Here is a 21,068-nt window from a genome sequence, read left to right as displayed (position 1 = left end):
GCGGAAAAGCTGGGGTGGGGCGGCCCTGCCGAGAAGAGACCATGTGGCTGGTGACGCCTCAATTGACAAGTACGGGGGCTGGTGGCACTGGCGAAGCTGTAGTCTGGCCTCTCCAAGTTATATATACGGAGTGCAAACTTGCTTGCACCACCGTCACCACGAAAAGAAAAAAAAAGAAACAAATACAGCCAAATAAAATTCCTCTTGTTTTCACCATGCCCAATTCTACTTTGCCAGTTTCATCCATTCTCCCCCTACGCCAACATGCCACAAGTATCGGTGTACTTCACCATCACCAACAGACTTGGCAGCAGCACATGACAATGATTAAAAAAAAAATTTTGCTTTCCTTCATCCCTCAGCTTCACAAGGCGGGGGGGGGCACCCAAATCATCTCCCACGTTTGATTCCAGTTGATTTGTGGCCAGTGACGACGTCCTATCCACACATGTACCTGCAATAGCACCGCCGTACCCTACAGTCCAGTTGGCCATGCGCTGGACATCAATATCGATGCTGTTGATGACAAGTCTTCCAAGCCGCCACGGGCGTCGGCTGCCTGTTTCTGTGACTGATAGCCGCACGCATCCGAAAACAACCTCAGCAACGTAAACATCCTCCACGCCTGCACATGAGGCATCATTCAAAATGCGAGTTGCCGTCACATCGTACCCAACCAAAGCTTTGCTCTGGTCCGTCGACATGCGCCCAACCAGACAAGCGATAGTGACACGGGCACAATGAAAAAGAAAATGCAGTAAACATGACTTTAATTCTCAAGCTATCGATATGAAAAGCATCAGTACATCAGACTAAACATCTTCGCACACACACACACACACGCTACATATAATACACGCTACATACAATGCAAGGACGCGCTTACGGAAGCTTTTTCTCATGAACTCACTCGCCACCCTACAGACGCGCCGGCTCATAATAGTCCTTAAATCGGTCCGTCTCCTCCCACTTCACGCGGTACACCACATTCCAACATGCTATAAGCAATGTGGGAAACCTGGTCGTCCAAAAGGTCAAGTAGCCATCCGGCAGCGGCCCCACGGTACGCTTCAGGCTCTCCGACATGTCCTCGTAGTGGTTGCGCTTGTTGCGCAGAGCTCGTAGCAGGTCTAGCAGGCGAGATCCCTGGTACTTCCGCTGCTTGCCCAGGGATTCGACAAACTCGCGTGGTAGACTCCTGAGAAAGTCGCCCCGCATAACCCCGGCCGCGTAGCTCTCCAGCACCTGGAGAGCACATGACGGTGGTTCTCGCGGCTCCTTTTCAAAGTGGTCCGAGACATCGCAAAGAAACGCCAACCTCTTCTTGCACGTCCAAAAGAACGGGTGCGCCATGACTTGGCGCGCCGTTGGGCGTTCCCTTGGCGTCGCATGCAACATGGAGCGAATCAGGTCATCAGCTTCGGCTTGAAAGTCCCCCAGCGAACCGAGCAGCTTCAGGTTGTATGCGCCCTTTCTAATGTTGACCTCTCGCATGTACCGGTCACCGCAGTCGAACGGATGGGATCCGTTAGTCAGAACATAAAAAAAGACCAGTCCAAGCGAGAATATGTCAATAGCGCGTGTCGCCCGACGGCTGCTGGGCACAAGACCGTCATTCACAAGCACCGAGCCGGATCCACTGTGCGTGCTGGCATCCACCATGGAACCTTCGCGGCCGTCCTCGTCCATCAGCAGCTCCGGCGCACGCCAGCCCGACGTACCGGCGGCGCGGCCAGTAGTGGCGCCAAAAGAGGACTGACCTCCCTCAAGCTTCTTGCACAGACCAAAATCAGACACCAGGACCCTGGGTTTGTTCCCCTTGCCCATGCTGACAAGGATATTTTGGGGCTTCAGATCGCGATGAACGATGCGCAAGTTATGCAGATGGTGAATGCCGTTAGCAATCTGGTACAAGACACCAGGAACATCCCGCTTGCCGGCAATGGCCAGATCTCGGTACACATTAGGTCTCTCCACGACATCTGCCAGGGATGCCTCGCAACGTTCCAGGGCAATATATAAGAAACCGTCTTGAATCTGCTGTGAATAGTATCGGATGACATTGGGATGGTCATCGCTCTCCCGCAGCAGTCTCGTTTCCTGCGAGGCTATGTCGTAGAACTGGATCAGCATGCGCTTCACCGCAACTTCCCGACCGTCAAAACGGCCGGCAAAGACCAGCGTGCCGTTGCTTCCCGTGCCGAGCTGAATCTCGGTGTTGACTTCGATATTGCCCATGCGTACAATCGGGCTGGTGACGGCGTTCATGTCGTTGTGGATAGTCATGACGTCGGCTTGAAAACTAGGCCTATCACCAAGGCGCTTAGCATTCTGAACAGCCTCTTCGACAGTCGAAGCATCAGGATCATCGTCATGGGACTGAGAATTTTCACGCTGCTTTTTGGGTCGGTGCTTGACCCCACCCCGACGGCCGCGATGAGCCTTCTTCTTGCCCTTGACGGGTGTTTCAGGACGTTCCCCATTGGCTTCCTCGCCAAAAGCCCTGACCCCATCGCCGTCTTCCGGCCTGGGTGTCTTTTCGCCCCCTGGCGGGTCGCTTCTCTCGTCCATGAAGCTACCGGAGACGGCCTTGACCTCCTCATCGGCCGGTTTGGCGTCTTGGGCGCTGAGCTTGCCCTCTTCGTCTGGCTTCTTGCCAACGTCGACGGCCTGAGCTTCCTTGACAATATCACCCATCACTTCTTCTCCTCCGAAATGAGCCTGCTTGTCCTCTGCGAGGGTGTCCGGGAACATCAGCGTCTGGACCTCTTGCACTAACCCTTTCTGGAGGCCCTTGGACCTGACTCTATGGTAGGAGCGACGAAGCTTCTTCTGGTGGTACACAAGGATACCAAACAAGATGATTATGACAATCGGGTTGCTCACAAGGTCATAGACACTGTTGGCAGCGCTTTGAGGGATAGATTTGACCTTGTTGATGATGGTTTCCTCGGTAATGACTGCTGCGTCGTTTGAGGCAGGAGTGGTCTTGGGTGGCTCCGCGACTTCCTCGGTCGGCTTGCCAGGCAAGCTCCTGACTTGATTGTTGTCCCCGCGGATCGACTCCAAGAAATGCGTGCCTACAAGGGCCTTGCTGATGCGAGACTGGCTGATGGTGTCCGAGGATGGCAAAATGTCCCACCAGTCCGGGCTAGCAATCTGTGCAAGAGGTGCGCTGATAATCAAAGGGTAGGCTTGTCCAGACATGGCATACCAGCTTCCCGTTTCGGTTTGGTTCACAAATATGCTGTTGAGACGCATCTGTTTCTCATCCTTGTCGCGAGCTGGCATTGGCGGCTGAGGGAGAACGACGAGCTGCGGGTTACTGCCAGTCACGGCATCCCAGGGTCGACAGACGTCAAACACGCTGGCAACGGGAGCGGCAAATTTGTTGGAGAAGAGAGGAGTTGTCTTGCCCTTGTTGGATTGATCGAAGGCGTAGACTTTGCCATTGTGCTGGCTCGTAATGTACCGGTTGTCGAGAGAATTGTGATACTGATGGTACAGATCGCTGTCAAAGGTGTTTGGGCCCCATTCCGAATACTTCAAGGTGGCTATGGGACGGCCGTCAGATCCTTGGATACCGACTGTGTACTCGGTGCGGCCCAAAGTGATGGTTCCGGTAATGAGGCATTCCTCATTGTCGCGGTCGTCAAAGGTGTTTGCCTGGCGGCAGAAGTCGTCAGTATTTACGTGGGAGCCGCTCGATCCGAACCATTTGAGGACTCGGCCCGTGGCGGCGTCAAGTGTGACCATGGTTGTCTTCTTGTCGCCCGTGTAAACAATCTCTCCCTCGACGTCTTCGTAGGGCGAGAGCTGCTCGACAAGGCTCTTCATGGTGAAGCCAGTCTTGAAGAGGCCGGCCTCGGGATCAGGCCGCCAGATGAAGATGCCGCCATTGGAATTTGGCTCGACAACCCAGAGGTAGTGGTCGACTGGCCTGTAGTCGTCGTCGAGGACGGAGTTGTTGAGACGATAATGTTTGGTCTCAACCATGGGTAGGTCAACTTCGAGGTGCCAGCGCTGTTTACCGGTGTTGCGGTCGCTGGCGTACAAATCTCCATCGACGGTCGCCAGAAGAACAAAGTCTTCGACTTCCCAATCCTCCAGGTTCCGCGCATTCTGCGGCGCCGTCAGCCCCGAGGCTGGGATGCTACGGGGTCGAGAATCGCTGGGGGGTCTTGGTGCTCGGACGGGCTGTGCCGGAGCTAAAGTTGCAAGGGCGCTCTCATCGTCGGGTATGATGATGTGACGTTTTTGGTTATGCCGGCTGGAGCTCCGGGGAGTGTACCGGGGCCTTCCGGGGGAGGAGGAGGCTGATGACGAGGAGGAGGCGGCGGCGTTTGCCTCATTGGTTACGGCGTCGATGGATGAGGCGGCCCAACGGGCCGAATCGTCGACCGACACCCTGTCATTGCGTATGTCATGGTTCGCGTGCGGCGAGCCGGAGTGAACGGCGGGAGGCGGGTGCTGCTGCTGATGCTGCTGCTGGCGAGGTTGCTGCTGAGCATCAGCGAGCTGGATCCACGGGATAAGGATGATGGCGAAGGCGAGTAACAGTCTGCTTTGCGGAGCAGAGCGCCGGCCGTCGCCAGGACGGCGCCGAAGCATGGTGTCGGCAGGCTGTCGAGCCAGAGGCGGTTTTTAGGCAAGCCTTTCAACGACGTCTGGGACACATGGGCGATGAGGGTTCAACCAGGGCGGGTGCAGCGGATGCTGTTGAATGGCGAGCATCAGCCATACCCATCCCCCAAGGACGGTCGGGAGAGGAAGGGCGAGGTGAGGAAAGCGAGTGAGTGATTGCGTAGTCGAAGTGGCGGCGACGGCGACAGCCACAGCGTGTGACGATGAGCAAGGCGGATGATGATGATGTATAAAGGCGCTTGCAGACGCTGTAAAATGAAGCTGTAAGGATACTGGCTGGGGATGGAAGCTACTGATCGGTTTGGTTGGAGGCGTGGAGGTGATGGAATGAATGGGAAGCGGAGACGGCAGAAACGGACTGTGGCCGTCCTCTGACTCGATATGGGCTGTTGCAGCAGGAGCTGGCGGGATGGTGGTGGGCTGGCTGCGTTGTGCGTGCGAGATGCAAGGCCCGCAACCCCCAACCTCCCCTGCTGCGTTTTTTTTCGGCCCTTGTCGTTTAGACACAAATACGGAGTACGCTGTGGTCTTTTTTTTTCAACGCCTCGCCAAGGTGCAATAAAATAAAATAAACTATGGCGTTGAAGCTGAGCCACTCAGCCGTTGTGGGCAAGCAGCTGGCTGCCGCTTTGGCAGTTGGCTGCCGGTCGGACAGCCCCTAAACTCGTATTGATCATGTTGAATCACTTTTTCATGTCATGTTATAGGTATATATAGAAGACTATTTGTTTCGTGTCTTTGCCTGTCCACCCGAATCATTTTCATTCCTTGCCAGGTATTTTCTCATTCTTTCCGCTGTGGCCCGCCAGGTGCCCGGTGCCCAGGTAGGTTAGGTTAGGTATTTAGCCTGCTCCTTGCCTAGGTACTTGCCTGCTTTGCAGCCAAGCAAGACAAGGGCCCGGCCAGACAAGCCATACGCAAGCCTCCAAGCGCACAAAAAAAAAACAACAACTCAACTGCGCCGCCCCCTTCCAATATCTTCCCACTCCCTTGGCTTGTCCCATGTTTTTTTTTTCATTTTTTTCTTGGTCCCTCGTTACGATCTTACCTTTTCTTTTCTTTTCTTTCTGTCATATTTTTTAAGAGAAAAGAATATTGCCCCCTCCCTTTGTAGATAGGCGTGTAATAATAAGTGTGCTAGTCATCAACTTCCAGCGCGTTCCACGATGACCCCTCCTGGATCTTGGAGGTACCCAGTAACCGACCTACTGGATAGCCTGCCAGCCTGCGACTAGGTACCTGTCTAGGTACTTACCTACTTACTGATAGTACACCACTCCCCTCCCCCCGCTGCGGGGCGGGCCTCCTTGCCGGTTCTAACTTCTCAGCGGGTGGCTAAAGCATCAAACCCACTATCCGTACCAGTGTACTTCTGTACCTAGGTACTCCGTACTCCATAATCCGTACCAGTATTCAGTACCTACGGAGTATCCCCCAACCGCCACCACCACCACCCTAGTCAAGTTTATTACTTACTCAGTATCCGTAAAGTTGACTCGATATCGTCTACACGTTTCAAACAATTCATGGCATTTTGTGCTAGGCATTGGTCGAAACGGCCCCCATTGATTTCTCATCTAAAATAAATCAATACATACCAAGCCGCCATCGGGCCTACCCAGCAACGACCTGCGAGCTAACAGCCCTGCCTGAATCGCATAACCACAAACACTACATAGTAGTCCGTACTTACAACTTATTACCTTGGTAGTATATTCCACCCACACATCTCGCATCACGCATCACGCATCACACATCTCGCATCTAAGTAGCATCCTTTACCAATTTATCCATTGTTTTTTTGTCTTTGGTCCCATGTATGAATCATAACAAGAAATATCTTCAAAATCGTCATTACCGAGTCTCGCCCTGTCCCGTCTTTTTTTTCTACCTGTACAGCAAAAAAATTCGTCACTCCTTACTTTTGCATGAAAAGCTTGCGTTTCAACCCACAATCTCCTCCGTCTCCTCCAGCACCTCTTCCACAATCTCTTCGATAATGCGCTCTTGCTCTGAATCGTCTGCACCCTCCACTTCCTTTGTCTTGGCGGCCAGCAGCTCTGCGTGCGGGTCTTGCGGCAGCCCCAGCGCCTCTCTCTCCTCGTAAATCTCCTCTTCCACATCCGCCCGCCACATGTACCACTCCTCGAGCATACGGCGGCGCGCCTCCACCACCGCCAAGTCGGCAGATGCGCCCCGGTCCGCATCTTCTTGCTCGAATACTCGGCTGTATTCGCGTAGGTTCTTGCGCACCTGCTTCTGCTCCTCCTTGCTAAGTAGCGTAGCCGGACGCGGGCGCCATTGGAACTGTTTGAACTTTTCGACGGGCTCTTCTCTTAGTACCTCTCCGCGGAAATCGTAGATGTGGTAACCATTTTCCATCTAATAAGTTTGTTAGGATGCAATCAACACAATCATATCATCGAAACAGAGGAACAGAGAAACACGGGCACAGGAGAAGAAAAACCAGAGAGAAACGTACCGAGTGCTTCCACGCAGAAGCCCAGGTGGCCACAAAGCGACCAGAAGGATCCCACTCAATATCCGTGACACCGTAGTGGTCGCCGGTATTCATCAGTTGTAGATTGGCCGTCAGGTCCTTGTCCGACTCGGGCTTCTCGCCCTCAAAGTCGAGGTCGAGGAAATCGAGATCTGAGCTCTGTTGGTTGCCAATCGTGGCAATGAGCACGAAACGGCCCTTGGGCGACCAGTAGATGGCGTTGCTGTTCTTCTTGTCCAGCGTGCGTAGGTGCTTAAAGTTGCCCGCAACCGGGCCCTTGGCCTTCTCGGGGCAGAAGAAAGAGACTGCCGTCTTGGGGGCAACAGCCGTCGCCGCCACGGGCTCGGTTGTGGTGATGATGGCGAAGCGGTCGCCCTTGGGCTCCCAAGCAAAGTTGATGACCGTGTCCTTGATGGTGTCGACAACCTCGACAGGCACACCCTTCTCCTTGACGCGGAAAATCTCAAGCGTCGTGGCCTGTGACTTCTTCGACTTGGAGTGGCGGTCTACCTTGACGCATAGGTAGGCACCCTCGGACTGCCAGTGGAGCTTAGCGTCACTGACACTGAAGAGGTTCAGACTACGGACAATCTCCTTGGAAGGAACGCTCATCAGGCCGACCTTGGCCGGGTTGCTGCCAATTTCGGGGGTCCAAAAGCAGAATAGCTGCTCGTACGTCTTGACGCCGTCGCGCTTGACCGTGGCGGGTGCCCAGTCAAAGTCAACCACGCTGTCGATCTTGATGGTTGTCTTGTCGAGAAGATTCATGCGGGGGAGTTCGTACACCGAGATGGACTGTCCAGGGTTCAGTCGAGCAACATACTTGTCGTCGGCCGACCACTTGAATGCAGGCCACTGCTGCTTGGGTGGGGGCTTGCCATCCTCCGACTTGGGGGGCTCCAGATTGGCAAAGGAACGGATGGGCATCTCGGATTCAATGTCCCAGATGACATAGTTCTTGCCCTCGTCGTCAGCGGTGAGAGTGCCGTCGCCGCCATCCTCGGGTACCGAAATGGGGCGGTTAGACCAAGTAACGAGGTACCTTTCGTTGGGCGAGTATGCGACGAGGTTGACGAAAGGGTGAGGGAAGCGACCCAGCTTGGACCACGAGCTGCCTCCCCAAATCTGGACACCACGGGCGTGAATTGAGGTGAGGTAGCTGCCCTTGGGTGACCACTGTAGGAAGGTCTCGGTCCAGTGCTGGCGCTCGACAACATTCTCGGGCTGATCCTTTTCGTTGTTCCAGAAAACTCCAACATTGTCACCGCGATACATGACAAACTGATCGCGGCCACGACCGGCGGGATCCTTGAGCCACCACTTGAGGTGCTCACGCTTCTCAAAGGGGGGAACTTCGGGGGCGACATATTCCTCCTTAATGCGGCCTTCGGCACCATATCTTTCGATGTCACTAATCTTGTTAATTCGCAGAGTGTGCTTCTTATCGAGAGGAACCATATCAAGGGAGCGAACGGCAGCAGCAGCCTCGCTAGCAGACGAGTACTCGACGAAAGCGAATCTGTTTACCGTTAGCGAGACACAAAAGTCAACGAAGAGCGGCGACTACGAACCCTAGAGACTTGTCCTCGTCGCCCATGGGCATGTAGATAGAATCCTCGCGGGCCTTTCCAACAGTGTTCAGCTTCTTGAGCAGAAACTTGACGAGCTTGGGCTTTTGCTCTTCGGTGACGAGGGGCAGGCCGTCAATGACGACAAACGTATCGTAGCCCTTGTCGAGCTGAACGTCGAAGCGCTCGCGGAGATCGGAGAAATCAATGTCATCTTCGTTGAACTCGTCGTCGTCGAGGTCGGCCTCGCGCAAATGATCAAAGGAGGGCGCCATGATGTCGCAGTGGTGGGTGTTGCAAGCGAGGGGTCTGTCGACGATGCCCCGCTTTTGTCACTGTCGTAGGGAATTCACAGAAAGAGAAGCTGTGAATATGCAAGCGGGCACGGCAGAGTATATATAGGCCGTTACTGCACGCGGGGGCAGAGTATCGACTGTGCCTTTAGAGTCCTCGTGCGGCGCGAATGTGAAGGCCGTGTCGTGCGTGGGGAGAAGACGGCTGTTTTTTTTTACGGTGATGCCCTGGCCTGGCGCAGATTTTGGTGGTTCTCGACTTTCCACAAAGTGTGTGCGGCGTGCGGCGGAGAAGCGATCTTCCTTTGCCGGGCAGTTTGGACCATCGAGGGGCAAGTCACGTGCAAGGGACTCTTGGTGGGGTCGTGCCTGCAAGAGGCTGCTGGAAGCTCCAGAAAAAAAGGCTGCCTTCGATGAGCTTCGAGGGGCGGAGAGCACTGGTTCAGCTTCAGTTATTGCACACGATAGGCTCTACCAGCAACAAAGCCTAAAATGGTATGAACCCGCCTGGAAATGATCACTTGCTGTTTCCAGTGTACTAAACGTTTCGTTTCCCTTGTAGTCGTTTGCACCTACACAAATCTTTGCGGATGGGACCACCGAAGAAAAGGGTGAGAATGCGCGTCTCGCCGCCTTCGTCGGAGCCATCGCTGTTGGCGACCTGGTGAAGAGCACCCTCGGTCCTAAGGGTATGGATAAGATTTTACAGTCTGCGTAAGTTTACACTGTGGGTGAAGCGCACAGGAGCTACTCCAGTCCTGTTTCTGTACACCGTCTAATACACCGACAGATCTACTGGCGAAATCATGGTCACCAACGACGGCGCTACCATTCTCAAGTCGATTGCTCTCGATAATGCCGCCGCCAAGGTCCTGGTCAACATTTCCAAGGTCCAAGATGACGAAGTCGGTGACGGAACGACCTCCGTTGCCGTTCTCGCCGCTGAGCTGCTTCGCGAAGCTGAGAAGCTCGTTGACAAGAAGATCCACCCTCAGACTATCATCGAAGGATACAGAATAGCCAGCCAAGCCGCCCTCAAAGCTCTTGAAGCCTCTGCCGTCGACCACAGCAAAAACCCCGACGCTTTCCGCAAAGACCTTGTCTCCATTGCCCGCACGACCCTGAGCTCAAAGGTCCTCTCCCAGGACCGTGAGCACTTTGCCGAGCTAGCCACCGATGCCGTCCTCCGATTGAAGAAGTCCTCCGATCTCAGCCACATTCAAATCATCAAAAAGGCCGGCGGCAAGCTGAGTGACTCGTATCTTGACGAAGGCTTCATTTTGGACAAGAAGATCGGTGTCAACCAGCCCAAGCGCCTGGAAAAGGCCAAGATCCTGGTTGCCAATACTTCCATGGACACTGACAAGATAAAGATTTTCGGTGCTCGCGTCAAGGTGGGCTCCACGTCCAAGCTTGCTGAGCTTGAGAAGGCCGAGAAGGACAAGATGAAGGCCAAGGTGGACAAGATTAAGGCGCACGGTATCAACTGCTTCATCAACAGGCAACTGATCTACAACTGGCCCGAGCAGCTCTTCACTGATGCTGGCATCATGTCGATTGAGCACGCTGATTTTGACGGCATTGAGCGTCTGGCTCTCGTCACCGGTGGTGAGATTGCTTCTACCTTTGACCACCCGGACCAGGTCAAACTGGGGCAGTGCGACCTTATCGAAGAGGTCATCATTGGCGAGGACACACTGATCAAGTTCTCTGGCGTATCTGCCGGTGAAGCCTGCACGATTGTTCTTCGCGGTGCGACCGACCAGCTTCTCGACGAGGCCGAACGAAGTTTGCACGATGCGCTTGCTGTTCTGTCACAGACTGTCCGAGAACCACGCACCACTCTGGGAGGTGGGTGCGCCGAGATGTTAATGGCCAAGGCTGTGGAAGGCGCCTCAACGAGAGTCGAAGGCAAGCGCCAGATGGCGGTAAACAGTTTCGCCACTGCGCTGACACAGCTACCTACTATCCTGGCCGACAACGCCGGTCTCGATTCAAGCGACCTGGTGGCGCGTCTGCGCAACACAGTGTACAAGGGCATGTCTACGTATGGACTTGACCTGACAACACCAGGAGGCGGACTTGCTGACATGCGAGATCTCGGCGTTATTGAGAGCTACAAGCTAAAGAGGGCTGTGGTGTCGTCTGCCAGCGAGGCTGCAGAGGTAAGCTTCTTTCCCAGTTTTGCCGAACGACAAAATCATCTGCTAACGAAAACCAGCTACTACTTCGTGTTGACGATATTATTAGAGCCGCCCCGCGACGCCGCGAGCAGATGTAAAAAGGAGTACTGGATATAAACAAAAGTAAAAAAATGGTATATTGGTGGAGAGCGGACGTGAATCTGTAATGATACCATAGATAGAGTGGAACAGTGAATAACGTGTATGCCCTCTGACTGCCTGCAGAAGTGAAGGCCGAGTGAAGGCCAGATAGTGTTAACACGTGGTGATGCACACAACCATGTCTAAACTCCGGCGTTTGTAGTCTGATATTGCAAGCCGGCTATGCTCATCTCGATATCATACACGCGCGTGATCTTTCATCCTGAACCGCTAAGATGGACATCATCGAAATTAGTTCCGATTCCGACTCGGATTGCGTCGTCGAGTCGCCGCCAGTACAAAAGAAGAAACCACAGCCCGCAGAAGCGGCCCGCAAGGAAGCGGCCGGTAGGTAGATCTTTGGGGTCAAGAGGCCGCGTATTCACTGACGTTTTCTTTTCTTTTTGTAATAAAAGGCGAAGAAGAGGTATCGCCGCGCACGAAGAAGCGGATGGCAGCTTCTAGAACACGAGGTAACGCTCTTCTGGTTCTGGCCTCTACGTTTCTACGAACATTCGGGATTACAAACTAAGGCGGAAATAGAAGTTGGACTTGCCGAGCGGAGAGAGCGGCAGAAAGCGAGATTAAATGCGCGAAGACAACGATACCGGGCGTCACAAAAGGCGAGGTTCGAGGCCACCGTTGCCACAACACCTGCTATCATCGAGGGGCAGGAACCACGAGCCGTGACAAACGAAGCCGCAAGCGATGCTACGGTTAGCTCGCCAGACCTTCCGTTTCCGATGGCGGTCTCTCGCGACGGCTCAGGAGCCGCTGCTTCACCAGATCCCGCACATGATCAATCGCAAACAAAGACTGTCACGCCCATCATCATCACGGGATCACCACTCGTCGAGGACACGGCTATGGCGATACCACCCCCGGCACGTACAAAGGGACAACCAGGGCTGAACACTCTAATTCCCCTTGTCGTGGTGCCAGCGCTCTCGGGAGAAACGTCTCTGGTGGCCGCAGCGCCACCCGGCTGTCCTCACGAGCAACCACAAACGCGGACTGCCGCCGCTGTCACTACGCAGCTACCCTCGTCGGGCGGCACAGCTCTGGTAATACGAATCCCTGTCTGTGCTGAGCAGCGGCGGAATACGCCTGATGCTGTGCCCTCGGCTGCGAGACCGCCATCGTCGGGACGGGGCTCTCTGACCGCCACACGCCCGGGTCCAGTCACGGCGAGACTAACGTCTCATTTGGAGCAACCTTCTTGCGAGTCGTTGAACGAAACGCGGGCGCTCGCTGCAGGATCCAATCTGGAGCGACGCATCGAACCGCCCGCCTCTCGCGTTTCAGATCCGGTCGGTGAGAACGCCCATGGGCCGATGTCGCCAAGGCGATCCGCGCAGGCACCGCCACGTCGGACGACGCGAAGACGGGAGACGCTGGTTGTCGCACCTGCCGTATCGGCAGATGCGGCGGCAACGATGACGATGACACCAATGCGAGCGGTGTTGCGACACTGGGGGAGGCTCTGGCGGCAACCAAGGCAGCTGTATCGCTACTGGTTGGGGCGGCCGCTGTTTCGGCGCGTTGCCAGGCGGGACGTGGACGAGATCATGCAGCAAGCGGAACGGAGCGCAGAAGAGCACAACTAGCAGCAGGGGTTCGGACACACCAACACTATTCTCGACGCCCCGTTTCCTTGGAGTGGCCAAGGAACAGCAACACCGGAGGACAAGCGGGATTTGATATACAGGCAAACAGGCTTGGTATCGGATGTGGAATATGTGCTTTGCTTACCCCCCCTCAGGTGCTCGACGCGCTTCCTGCACGGGTCGAGGGCGGCATGCAGAAAACTCCAAGTTATGAGCTTTTTCTCAATGTACCTGAATTTGCAATTTTCGGGAAAGTGGACGATGCGAACCGTCTTTTCGCAAACATTGTATTCTTGCTCCGTCCTTGTCGTTTCCCTTTGCACTCGTGGACCCGATAATACAAGCTCAATATTCTGACGTTGATGATGTCAGTCTTGCGGTCACGCAGGGGGGTAGGCAAAAAGGGAGGACGGTCTCTCATGTCTGTGTGTATGTGCGCATTTGCCTGGATCGTGGATGCCGGGGTATATATGCGAGAAGCTTGGCGGGGGCCGAGTCGCGCGACGCTTATTAACGGCGAGACGAATGACAAAAGACAAGAGGTAATTGGGGGGAAGGGGGACTGAAATGGGAGGATGGCGCAGGGAAACCCCGCAAGGATATTGATATGGACAAGCAAACACAAGCCAAAGATTATGCGATGCCTTCTAGATCGAGAAACCGGTGTGATGAGGATATCAACAGTGTTGTCGGTTCCAGCGGGAAACGATAAGTATGTATCATGGCAGCAAATGGCCACCGTACAATAATTTCCGATATTGGTGCAGATGGTTGTCCTCTTTTGGAACAGTCATTGACCAATTCGAATGTAGAGGTAATGATCTTTCTTTTCATAACAGCTCTGGTTGACGTAATGTGCGGCTATTTTACTTTGTTCACTGTTGCTAGCGGTGGCATAGAATCGAATTACAGTGGGCGAGGTTCAACAAGGTGAGCTAACCGCGAATTCTCTACGCAACGCAGCATGGACATACCCCGTTCCTATGCCCAACTCGTGTCTGAGCAGGAAAGATCACGGTCCAGAACGTGTCCGGCGCCCCTAGGGTCCGGAAGAGCACCATTGCCCGGCGGCTGCGTCGTTCCCTCGGAGGCGGCGTCTTAAACCACGAGATTATGCGGGTCGCCTTTTCTAAGGCCGACCAGCTCGACTCGAGCTTGCCGCACGCCACGTGTACCGAACGCTGACAGTGCATCTCGCCAGACAGGATCTTGACATGGTCGTTGATAGCACCCGCGACCTCTCACGGGCTTATCGCGCCCGGCGGCACGCTCGCCGCGAGGCACAGGGTACCACTACTATACGTCGAGAGTGCCGGGTGTAAGACGGGGCGTGCTGGAGGCCCAGCTGGCGTGCCAGACACGCCGATGTTGAACTAATACACGGCGGTTGACGGGGCGCTCAAAAAAGAAGGGGGGGGGGGGGGGGGGCGCGCCGGAAGCAGCGCGTAAGAGGACGGCGGCCACGCGGCGCGGTTTAGAAAGGGATGAGAAGCCCGTGCCAGACGACAATGGGTCAATGTTGTTGTGGGTGGCACGGAGGAGCCCGAGAAGCAACGCATGACGTATTGGAACGCATCTAGGGGTAATTGGACATTAGAGGATTGATTCGCTCGAGATAACCAGTGTCAGGTTGCAAACCATCCGAAGAAACTGGCAAATGACAGAATGGGATGAAGCGTGACATCGCCGAGGGCAGTCCGAAATTGAGTTTTGCACCAGCGCCCCCGGGGAGGACTTGTAGGTATTGGTAGGTAGGTTTGGCTGTCTTGCCAAAGTGCGAAGATGACCCAATACCCAGACAGGTACTAGCTACTCCGAAGGCTTTGTTGATCGACAAAAGCTACTTGGTAAGCGATGGGGAGAAGATTAGCGGCGATGGGGCAGACAGAGTTCTAGACCGGATTCAGCGCACCCACTATCGACCCAGGGCAAATAATAAGATCATGATTTTTTCATGTGCATTGTATCTCAATTGGAATGCGGCTGACTCGGTGGAAAGAAACGGCTGTCTTCCCAGATTAGGAAACTTGTTAACAACCGTAAGAAATGTCCCGCGCGCCGAGAGGGCGTTGCGTCGTCGCCGTCGCCGTCAATCTCGCAGTTGCATCCCCAGGACTTCCCAAAGCGACCGCTCTGGTCTGTTTCAGTCCGAGAGAAACAGAATCAGCAACGAGAGTAAGCAAGCAGCATGGGAAGGGCCGACCTCTCAAACAAAACAAATCAACTTGTTCAGTTCACGTTGCTTCTCTTGGTTCAGTCATCAGCAGGATGACTCTCCAGGGGTCTTCCCTGTCGTATAGCCGCCAAGCGATTGGGGGTTGTTTTGAAGGCCAGCCAAGGCCACTGCCGGGCTGACCGACTGGCTGACTCGGGTCCAGATCAGCGGATGCCGTGAAGATTTGTAGGGCGCAGAGGAGGCCGGCTGCTCACCTGTCACCCACATTGCCGATGACATGACGCGGGTCGCGGCCGGACAGATGAAGGAACAGCCTGGGTAGAGCCGTGTTGAGCTTCGGCGGCACTATTTCCGTCACGATTTTGGGCAGCATGTGCAGTAAGAGGCGCCCCAGTCCAGGATCACCGTCTCAACACCTCTGTCCAGTCCTGTCTTAAAAAACAGAAGCTGTGTCTCGAGACGCTCTTGGCTCCTTGGTATCATGCGGCACTGATGCTTGGACACGGAGCAGAAGCGACTGCAAAAGGCGCGGCTGGAGCGGTAACCTCTCCCAAATAGCCAGGGTGTGCGGTTCAGGGAGTCAAGGAAGCTGCAGACCCGCGCTTCGTGTGTGGCCTAAGGTGCGACGGACGGCTCAGATTGCTCTCGCACGCCCGTGAAGCTCGGAACGGATTCACTTGTGCAGCACTTGTATCGCAAGATGTGTTCTGTAATGCACTGTATTGATCTAGATCAAGGCCTTGGCAGCAGTGCTGGGCACCTACTGTGCTGATGAAATTGGCAACATGGCCGTTTCAAGCAGAGCAGAAGACTTGCAGGTACTGATAAGTGATTAGTGCGGACAATCAACAGATGCGCTCCAAGAGACTCTGGATTGATCCGCCGCTCCATAAGGGCGACCGTAGCTGTTTGTTGTCATGTTGCTGACAGTACCAGTAATATGTAGAGTGGGCTATTGTCATGCATCGTGATGGACAAACGGGGCGGGGGGATAAATGGGTGCCGCCAGCGGAGATGGGCTTTATGCAACGAAATTCGGCGAGTACGAAGTGAAGACTTGTACTGTGGAGCATCAAGATTCGAGATCAATTCTCTTTGGCACGACTTTCTACCCCGTCTTTGCCTTTCTGCACCATCAGACAGGGTAGGACTGCTGCTGTCTCCCTTCTCTCTCTCTCTCTTTTTTTTTTTTTTTTTGGCCTACTCGGTATTTGTTCGTGTTGATGGCGTCGCGTGCCCTCTTCGGCGCTTGCAACTGGTGCCTGGATGACTAAAACAATCATCGACTGATTTACCTCTGGCAATATCTCCGACCCGCTTTTTCGCCGGGATTTTTCCCCCTGTTCCCCTGATAGATACGCAGGCGGCATTACCGGAGGGCCATGCCGTGGGATTTGGTGGAATACAGGCTGGCTACGGTGGCTTGGGCTGGGGCGCCACCAGCCGTCTGCAGCGGAAGGGAAAGATTCTTTCCCAATTTCCTTTTTATTTTCCACATCTTATATATTCGTGGGGCCAAGGAAATGGCTATTATGGAATGGTTGCGGAGAGAACCAGAGCCAATCGCATGACACCAGGCAGTTATTGTCATGGTGGTGGTGGTGGTAATGGTGATGTGGCTAGCGTTAGCGGACGGCTTAGCGTTGGATCGTGAGTAGGTAGGTGCTGAGAACGTGAGAGCCTAGGTAGAGGCCAGGGACATGGTGACGAGTATAAATTATTCTTGGACATTTTGCAAAACGTGGCGTTGAAGGATCAGACACCGGAAACGGGTAGAAAAAGACAAGCTTCCAAAGCCATGGCCATTTGCAACGATGGCACCTTTTAGACCAAGCTCAAAAAGAGTTAGCAAGGGCCACTGTAAGGTGAGCAGGCACAGGGTTTGGATATGGAAACCAAAAAAGATGGTGTGGACGTTGGACCGACGGCACGCCCCTAATAGGCCTAAGAGGAGCGCTAGTTAATTATATTTAGAGGGGAGGGGGGGGGGGATGGCCAGCGGCGGGGAGGGAGCCAGGGGCTTGGGCTTCTTCGTCCAACGAACCGGCAACATCGGAGGTACCTGCAGCAGGTCATCGGCGAGCGCAGCAAAGGAAAAAAAAAAGGAATTCTGTTCTGAAGAAGTAATGTCAAGAGAGCGCGACAATTCTAGAAAAAGTAAATCTACAAGACTCGGGCCATACGACAAGAATTCCGGTTCCATTGTTTTGTCGAGACAATACCAACATTTGGATGTAGCTGGCAGGCATGCCACTGCCATATGCTAAAGGGTGGGGGGAGAGGGTGATCTATTTTGATTTTCGGCGGCAGCACTGGTAAGTTACTCAGTAGTAAGTTGGTACTGAGTAAGTATTTAGCCTGTTAGCGCAGTGGGCAGAAGATGCCAGCTTTGTGGGTTTCCAGTGGGCTACGGCACCGGGCTCCAGCGAGGCGCGTGCTAAAACTCCACAGTACCAGAGGGTTTCGACCGGCACAGCAAGTGGCAGGTGCCTTGTGCTCGTCCAGGCAGAATACTACCTTAGGTACCTACTTACTTAGAGACTTACTTACCATGGGGAAAAGTGACTCGACTTTGGGCCTCGCTACGCTCGATGGACTGGTATTAGGGGGCTCAAGTGCTCCATGCGTACATGGATTGCCTGGACTTGCTGAATTGAAAGTTGGGTCGCATGGGAGAGGAGCAATGGAGAATGCGCATAGGTGCGTGCCAGTTTGCTACCTTACTTAGCTTGCCATTGTCCTTGCCATATGCCAACGTTGGTAACGATGAATCGATGTTACAGTGTTTCAATGCGCCAGAGCACCTATTAATATACCTCAGATTCCCAAGTGCCTACCAAGGTACTTAGGTGCAGAGTATTTTATCAGTACTACTGACTGGCTTACCTGCCTTCCTCTCTGCCTGTCTACCTGTGTACCTACAGCGCTTACAAGGGGGCGCAGCTGCACTCTCCCAGAGACTGGCGCCCTGTAAGGCCAAATCCCCCGGCGCCCCCCCCCTTGGCCCGCTGCATTCACGACAACGAGTGCTCCGTCAAAGCAGGCGAGTAGCTCAGTACCTTAGTACCCAGGTACTCAGTAAGTAATCTGTGCTGGTACTGGTACAGCAGGTAACCTCGAGCCACCCCGGTACCTTGCCTGTTTCGCCTCCAACTCAAAGTATCTTTTAATACCCGGCATCCCTACCAAAAGTACACGGTACCTGAGCCCAACTCCACGCTAACTACTAACCCACTCAAAGCCGTCATCGACAAAAAGTCTCGACGCCCTGCCCTGCGCCCCTGCCCGGGCTAAGCAGTCCATCCCGTCCATCCACTCACTCCCCGTTCTTCTCTTTGGCTTCACATTTTCCTTGGTTTTTTTTTTTCCCGTTCCCTTTCTTCCCTGACCAAATCAACTTTCACATCACTCGTTCCATAACGTCGACCAACCGCTTTTTTTCTTCTCCTCTCTCTTTTCCTCCCCGCCGCCCGTCTACCACCGTTGTCACTCGCTCGAGCCTCTCTTGCTATCTCTCACTCCGTTCTTACCCCTGTCCGGCTATCGACCCCTCGCACACAGCTCACGCTGTCCGCCCTCAACGCACGCCACCACTTGCGCACAAGTTCCAACGTTTCTGATCGAACTCTTGTACATTTTTCGCCCGTTACTTAATTTTTAAACGCCTTTTCTTCTTTTCAAACCGTCACATAAAACAAATATTTCTTGCCCAGTCGGCAATGTGGCCATGAGCTCCACCTACGCTGTCGCTACCATGCTTCAAAGTCCTGGATCTCCCCCAGGCATGACAACCTCCAAGAGCTCAAAGTCGTCCTCCTTCCACTCTCTCAGCAGTGAAGACGCCAGTGTCATCGCTGACATTGGTCACTTTGAGGACATTGGTCTCGACGACGACCACGGCGTCACCCCCAAGGCCTCGGCCCAGATCCTCACCCGTCGCATCACTTCGCCCACGACCAACTCTCACAACTTTCCTCCCGCGGCTACCCGTACCCTTGCCGCCAGCACCAGAAACGTGCCCAGCCCGAGACGCTCTTTTCCCAATCTACGAAATAATGTCTATTCCGCCAACCCCCGCAGCACCAGCACCGCTGCCCTGACCGACCCTCGTCCCATTACGCTGAAAAAGGGCCATTCCACCACTTCGCTGCCCCAGCCGCGTCGCCAGCGCAGCATCAGCCCGGCCTTCCCCAGCCCCTCACGCGACGCCTTCCACCCTCCTCCTCGCCCGCGCCGAGGCAGCTGGCAAGCTAATCATGATCGCAAGTCCATTTCCGATCTCGAACGAGAGTGTGATGAGGATGAGGGCGACGATATCCCGGATGGTCTTGTCCTCGACAACGTCCCCCTCTCCCCTCGTCCCCAGCATGAACGCCCACCCAGCAGAGTCCCCTCTACCAGCACATCTCCTGAGAGGACCACAAAGGAGCGAGTCCGCAGCATAGGCAACGGCACGCCCGCCGTCGCTCAGGCCCAGGGATCGCTACGTTCGCCCACCTGGAAATCAGACGCCGACAAGCGTCCCACCAGCCCCATGAAGACGCGCGCCCACAGCTGGAACTTGGCGCACGCCGAGCTCAATGCCGAGGCACGTGCCCTCACTGAGAAACTTGAGGAACATGCCGACGAGATTGAAGAGATTCAGTCCCGCCGGCCCTCGGCTGCCCGCCCCAACACCTGGGCCTCGTCTCAAACGCAGGAATATGCCTACGACCGCAAGGAGCGTGGCAAATCCTCGACCCCCGAACTGCCGCCGCTTCGACGCACCGACAACATGGTCGACCCTCTACCCATCTCCAAGGAAAAGGAAGCCGTGCTCAGCCGAACCCGCCCCTCATGGCTTCCGCCCAAAGACCCCGCCGAGGAGCGTCGCCATGTCAAACAGTACCAAAAAATGATGGCAGCCAGCGCCAAGGCCGATGAGCGCCGGGAAGCTGCCCGAAGGGCCCAGACGACGCACCGTGACAACAACGCCGAGACCCTGATGCACATCTGGGAGGACGACATCATCCCGCGCTGGAACGACGCCATTCGTGAGCGCCGAACGCGCGACATGTGGTGGCGTGGCATTGCCCCTCGTAGCCGCGGGGCTGTCTGGTCCAAGGCCATTGGCAACGAACTCGGATTGTCCGCTACCTCTTTCCGCGCCGCGCTTGGTCGCGCCCACGATGTGGAACAGCGTGTCAGGGACCATCAGGCCGAAGAGGGCGACGAAGAAAAAGTACAATGGTTCCAAGACATCCGCCAGGCCGCTTCCGAAAATACCTGGACCGAACTCCGCATCTTCCAAGAGGAAGGACCTCTTCATACGGCTCTTGTCAACGTGCTATCGGCCTACGCCATGTACCGCGTTGATATCGGTTACGTGCCTGGATGCAACGTAAGTCCACACCCGACGCCCTTTGCATCCCCTTGTTTCATCGTTGCTGACATCCTAAACAGACCATTGCCGCGCTTTTGCTCCTCAATCTGCCCGATGCCGAGACTGCATTTGTGGCCCTTGCCAACGTCCTCAATAGATCTCTGCCGCTATCTTTCCAGACTTCCGATGCGACTGCTCAAGCGTCCGCCTTTAACCTCGTACTCCGTACCCTCAGCCACAAGTCGGCTACACTGCACGCCCACCTTACCAGCGGTGTGCCGGACCTCGCCCCCGAGGTGTACCTGGGCGACGTTTTCTCGAGCATCTTTACCAGCTTGCTAGCCATTGACGAGGCCGCCCGCCTCTGGGACGTTTACGTTTTCGAGGGCGATGCGCTGCTGGTCCGCGCCGCTGTCGCCGTTTTGATGGAGCGTGAGATGGACCTGCTCGGGAGCAAGACGCCAGACGAGGTCTGGGCCGTCATGTCCAAGGCGTCCACCCACAGCACCGCACCACGTGCTGTAGGCGAGATTGGCGCCGAGAACAAGTTTATTCAGGCAGTCCGCGACGCCGGCAAGTCGTAATGCAGCATCG

At 54.9% G+C, this 21,068-nt stretch overlaps 5 protein-coding genes across 5 annotated transcripts; 3 read left to right on the top strand and 2 right to left on the bottom strand.

The window, feature by feature from the left end:
- Positions 1-918: 918 nt before the first annotated feature.
- On the bottom strand, positions 919-4,611 carry V2A60_001923 (bifunctional endoribonuclease/protein kinase IRE1; the record flags this gene model as incomplete). Its single annotated transcript, XM_083253278.1, has 1 exon — positions 919-4,611. The coding sequence occupies one exon, from the start codon at positions 4,609-4,611 to the stop codon at positions 919-921; it is 3,693 nt and encodes a 1,230-aa protein (XP_083109404.1).
- Positions 4,612-6,588: 1,977 nt separating this feature from the next.
- V2A60_001922 (translation initiation factor eIF3 core subunit b) lies at positions 6,589-8,987 on the bottom strand (the record flags this gene model as incomplete). The annotated part of the gene is made up of 3 exons (XM_083253277.1): positions 6,589-7,026; positions 7,127-8,663; positions 8,716-8,987. 3 exons carry the CDS (start codon positions 8,985-8,987, stop codon positions 6,589-6,591), a joined length of 2,247 nt encoding a protein of 748 aa, XP_083109403.1.
- A 510-nt stretch (positions 8,988-9,497) lies between these two features.
- V2A60_001921 (chaperonin-containing T-complex subunit CCT2) lies at positions 9,498-11,286 on the top strand (the record flags this gene model as incomplete). The annotated part of the gene is made up of 4 exons (XM_083253276.1): positions 9,498-9,500; positions 9,568-9,719; positions 9,796-11,170; positions 11,227-11,286. 4 exons carry the CDS (start codon positions 9,498-9,500, stop codon positions 11,284-11,286), a joined length of 1,590 nt encoding a protein of 529 aa, XP_083109402.1.
- Positions 11,287-11,565: 279 nt separating this feature from the next.
- On the top strand, positions 11,566-12,936 carry V2A60_001920 (uncharacterized protein; the record flags this gene model as incomplete). Its single annotated transcript, XM_083253275.1, has 2 exons — positions 11,566-11,677; positions 11,873-12,936. The coding sequence occupies 2 exons, from the start codon at positions 11,566-11,568 to the stop codon at positions 12,934-12,936; spliced, it is 1,176 nt and encodes a 391-aa protein (XP_083109401.1).
- A 5,903-nt stretch (positions 12,937-18,839) lies between these two features.
- Positions 18,840-21,058, top strand: V2A60_001919 (uncharacterized protein; the record flags this gene model as incomplete). Its single annotated transcript, XM_083253274.1, has 2 exons — positions 18,840-20,492; positions 20,555-21,058. The coding sequence occupies 2 exons, from the start codon at positions 18,840-18,842 to the stop codon at positions 21,056-21,058; spliced, it is 2,157 nt and encodes a 718-aa protein (XP_083109400.1).
- Between the last annotated feature and the right edge of the window lie 10 nt (positions 21,059-21,068).

The sequence above is a fragment of the Cordyceps javanica genome, chromosome 1 (genome assembly GCF_051103115.1).
Source record: "Cordyceps javanica chromosome 1, complete sequence".
In the NCBI taxonomy this organism is placed as follows: domain Eukaryota; kingdom Fungi; phylum Ascomycota; class Sordariomycetes; order Hypocreales; family Cordycipitaceae; genus Cordyceps; species Cordyceps javanica.
The sequence above is the reverse complement of the archived record's forward strand: the minus strand, read 5'-3'. Positions and strand labels throughout refer to the sequence as shown.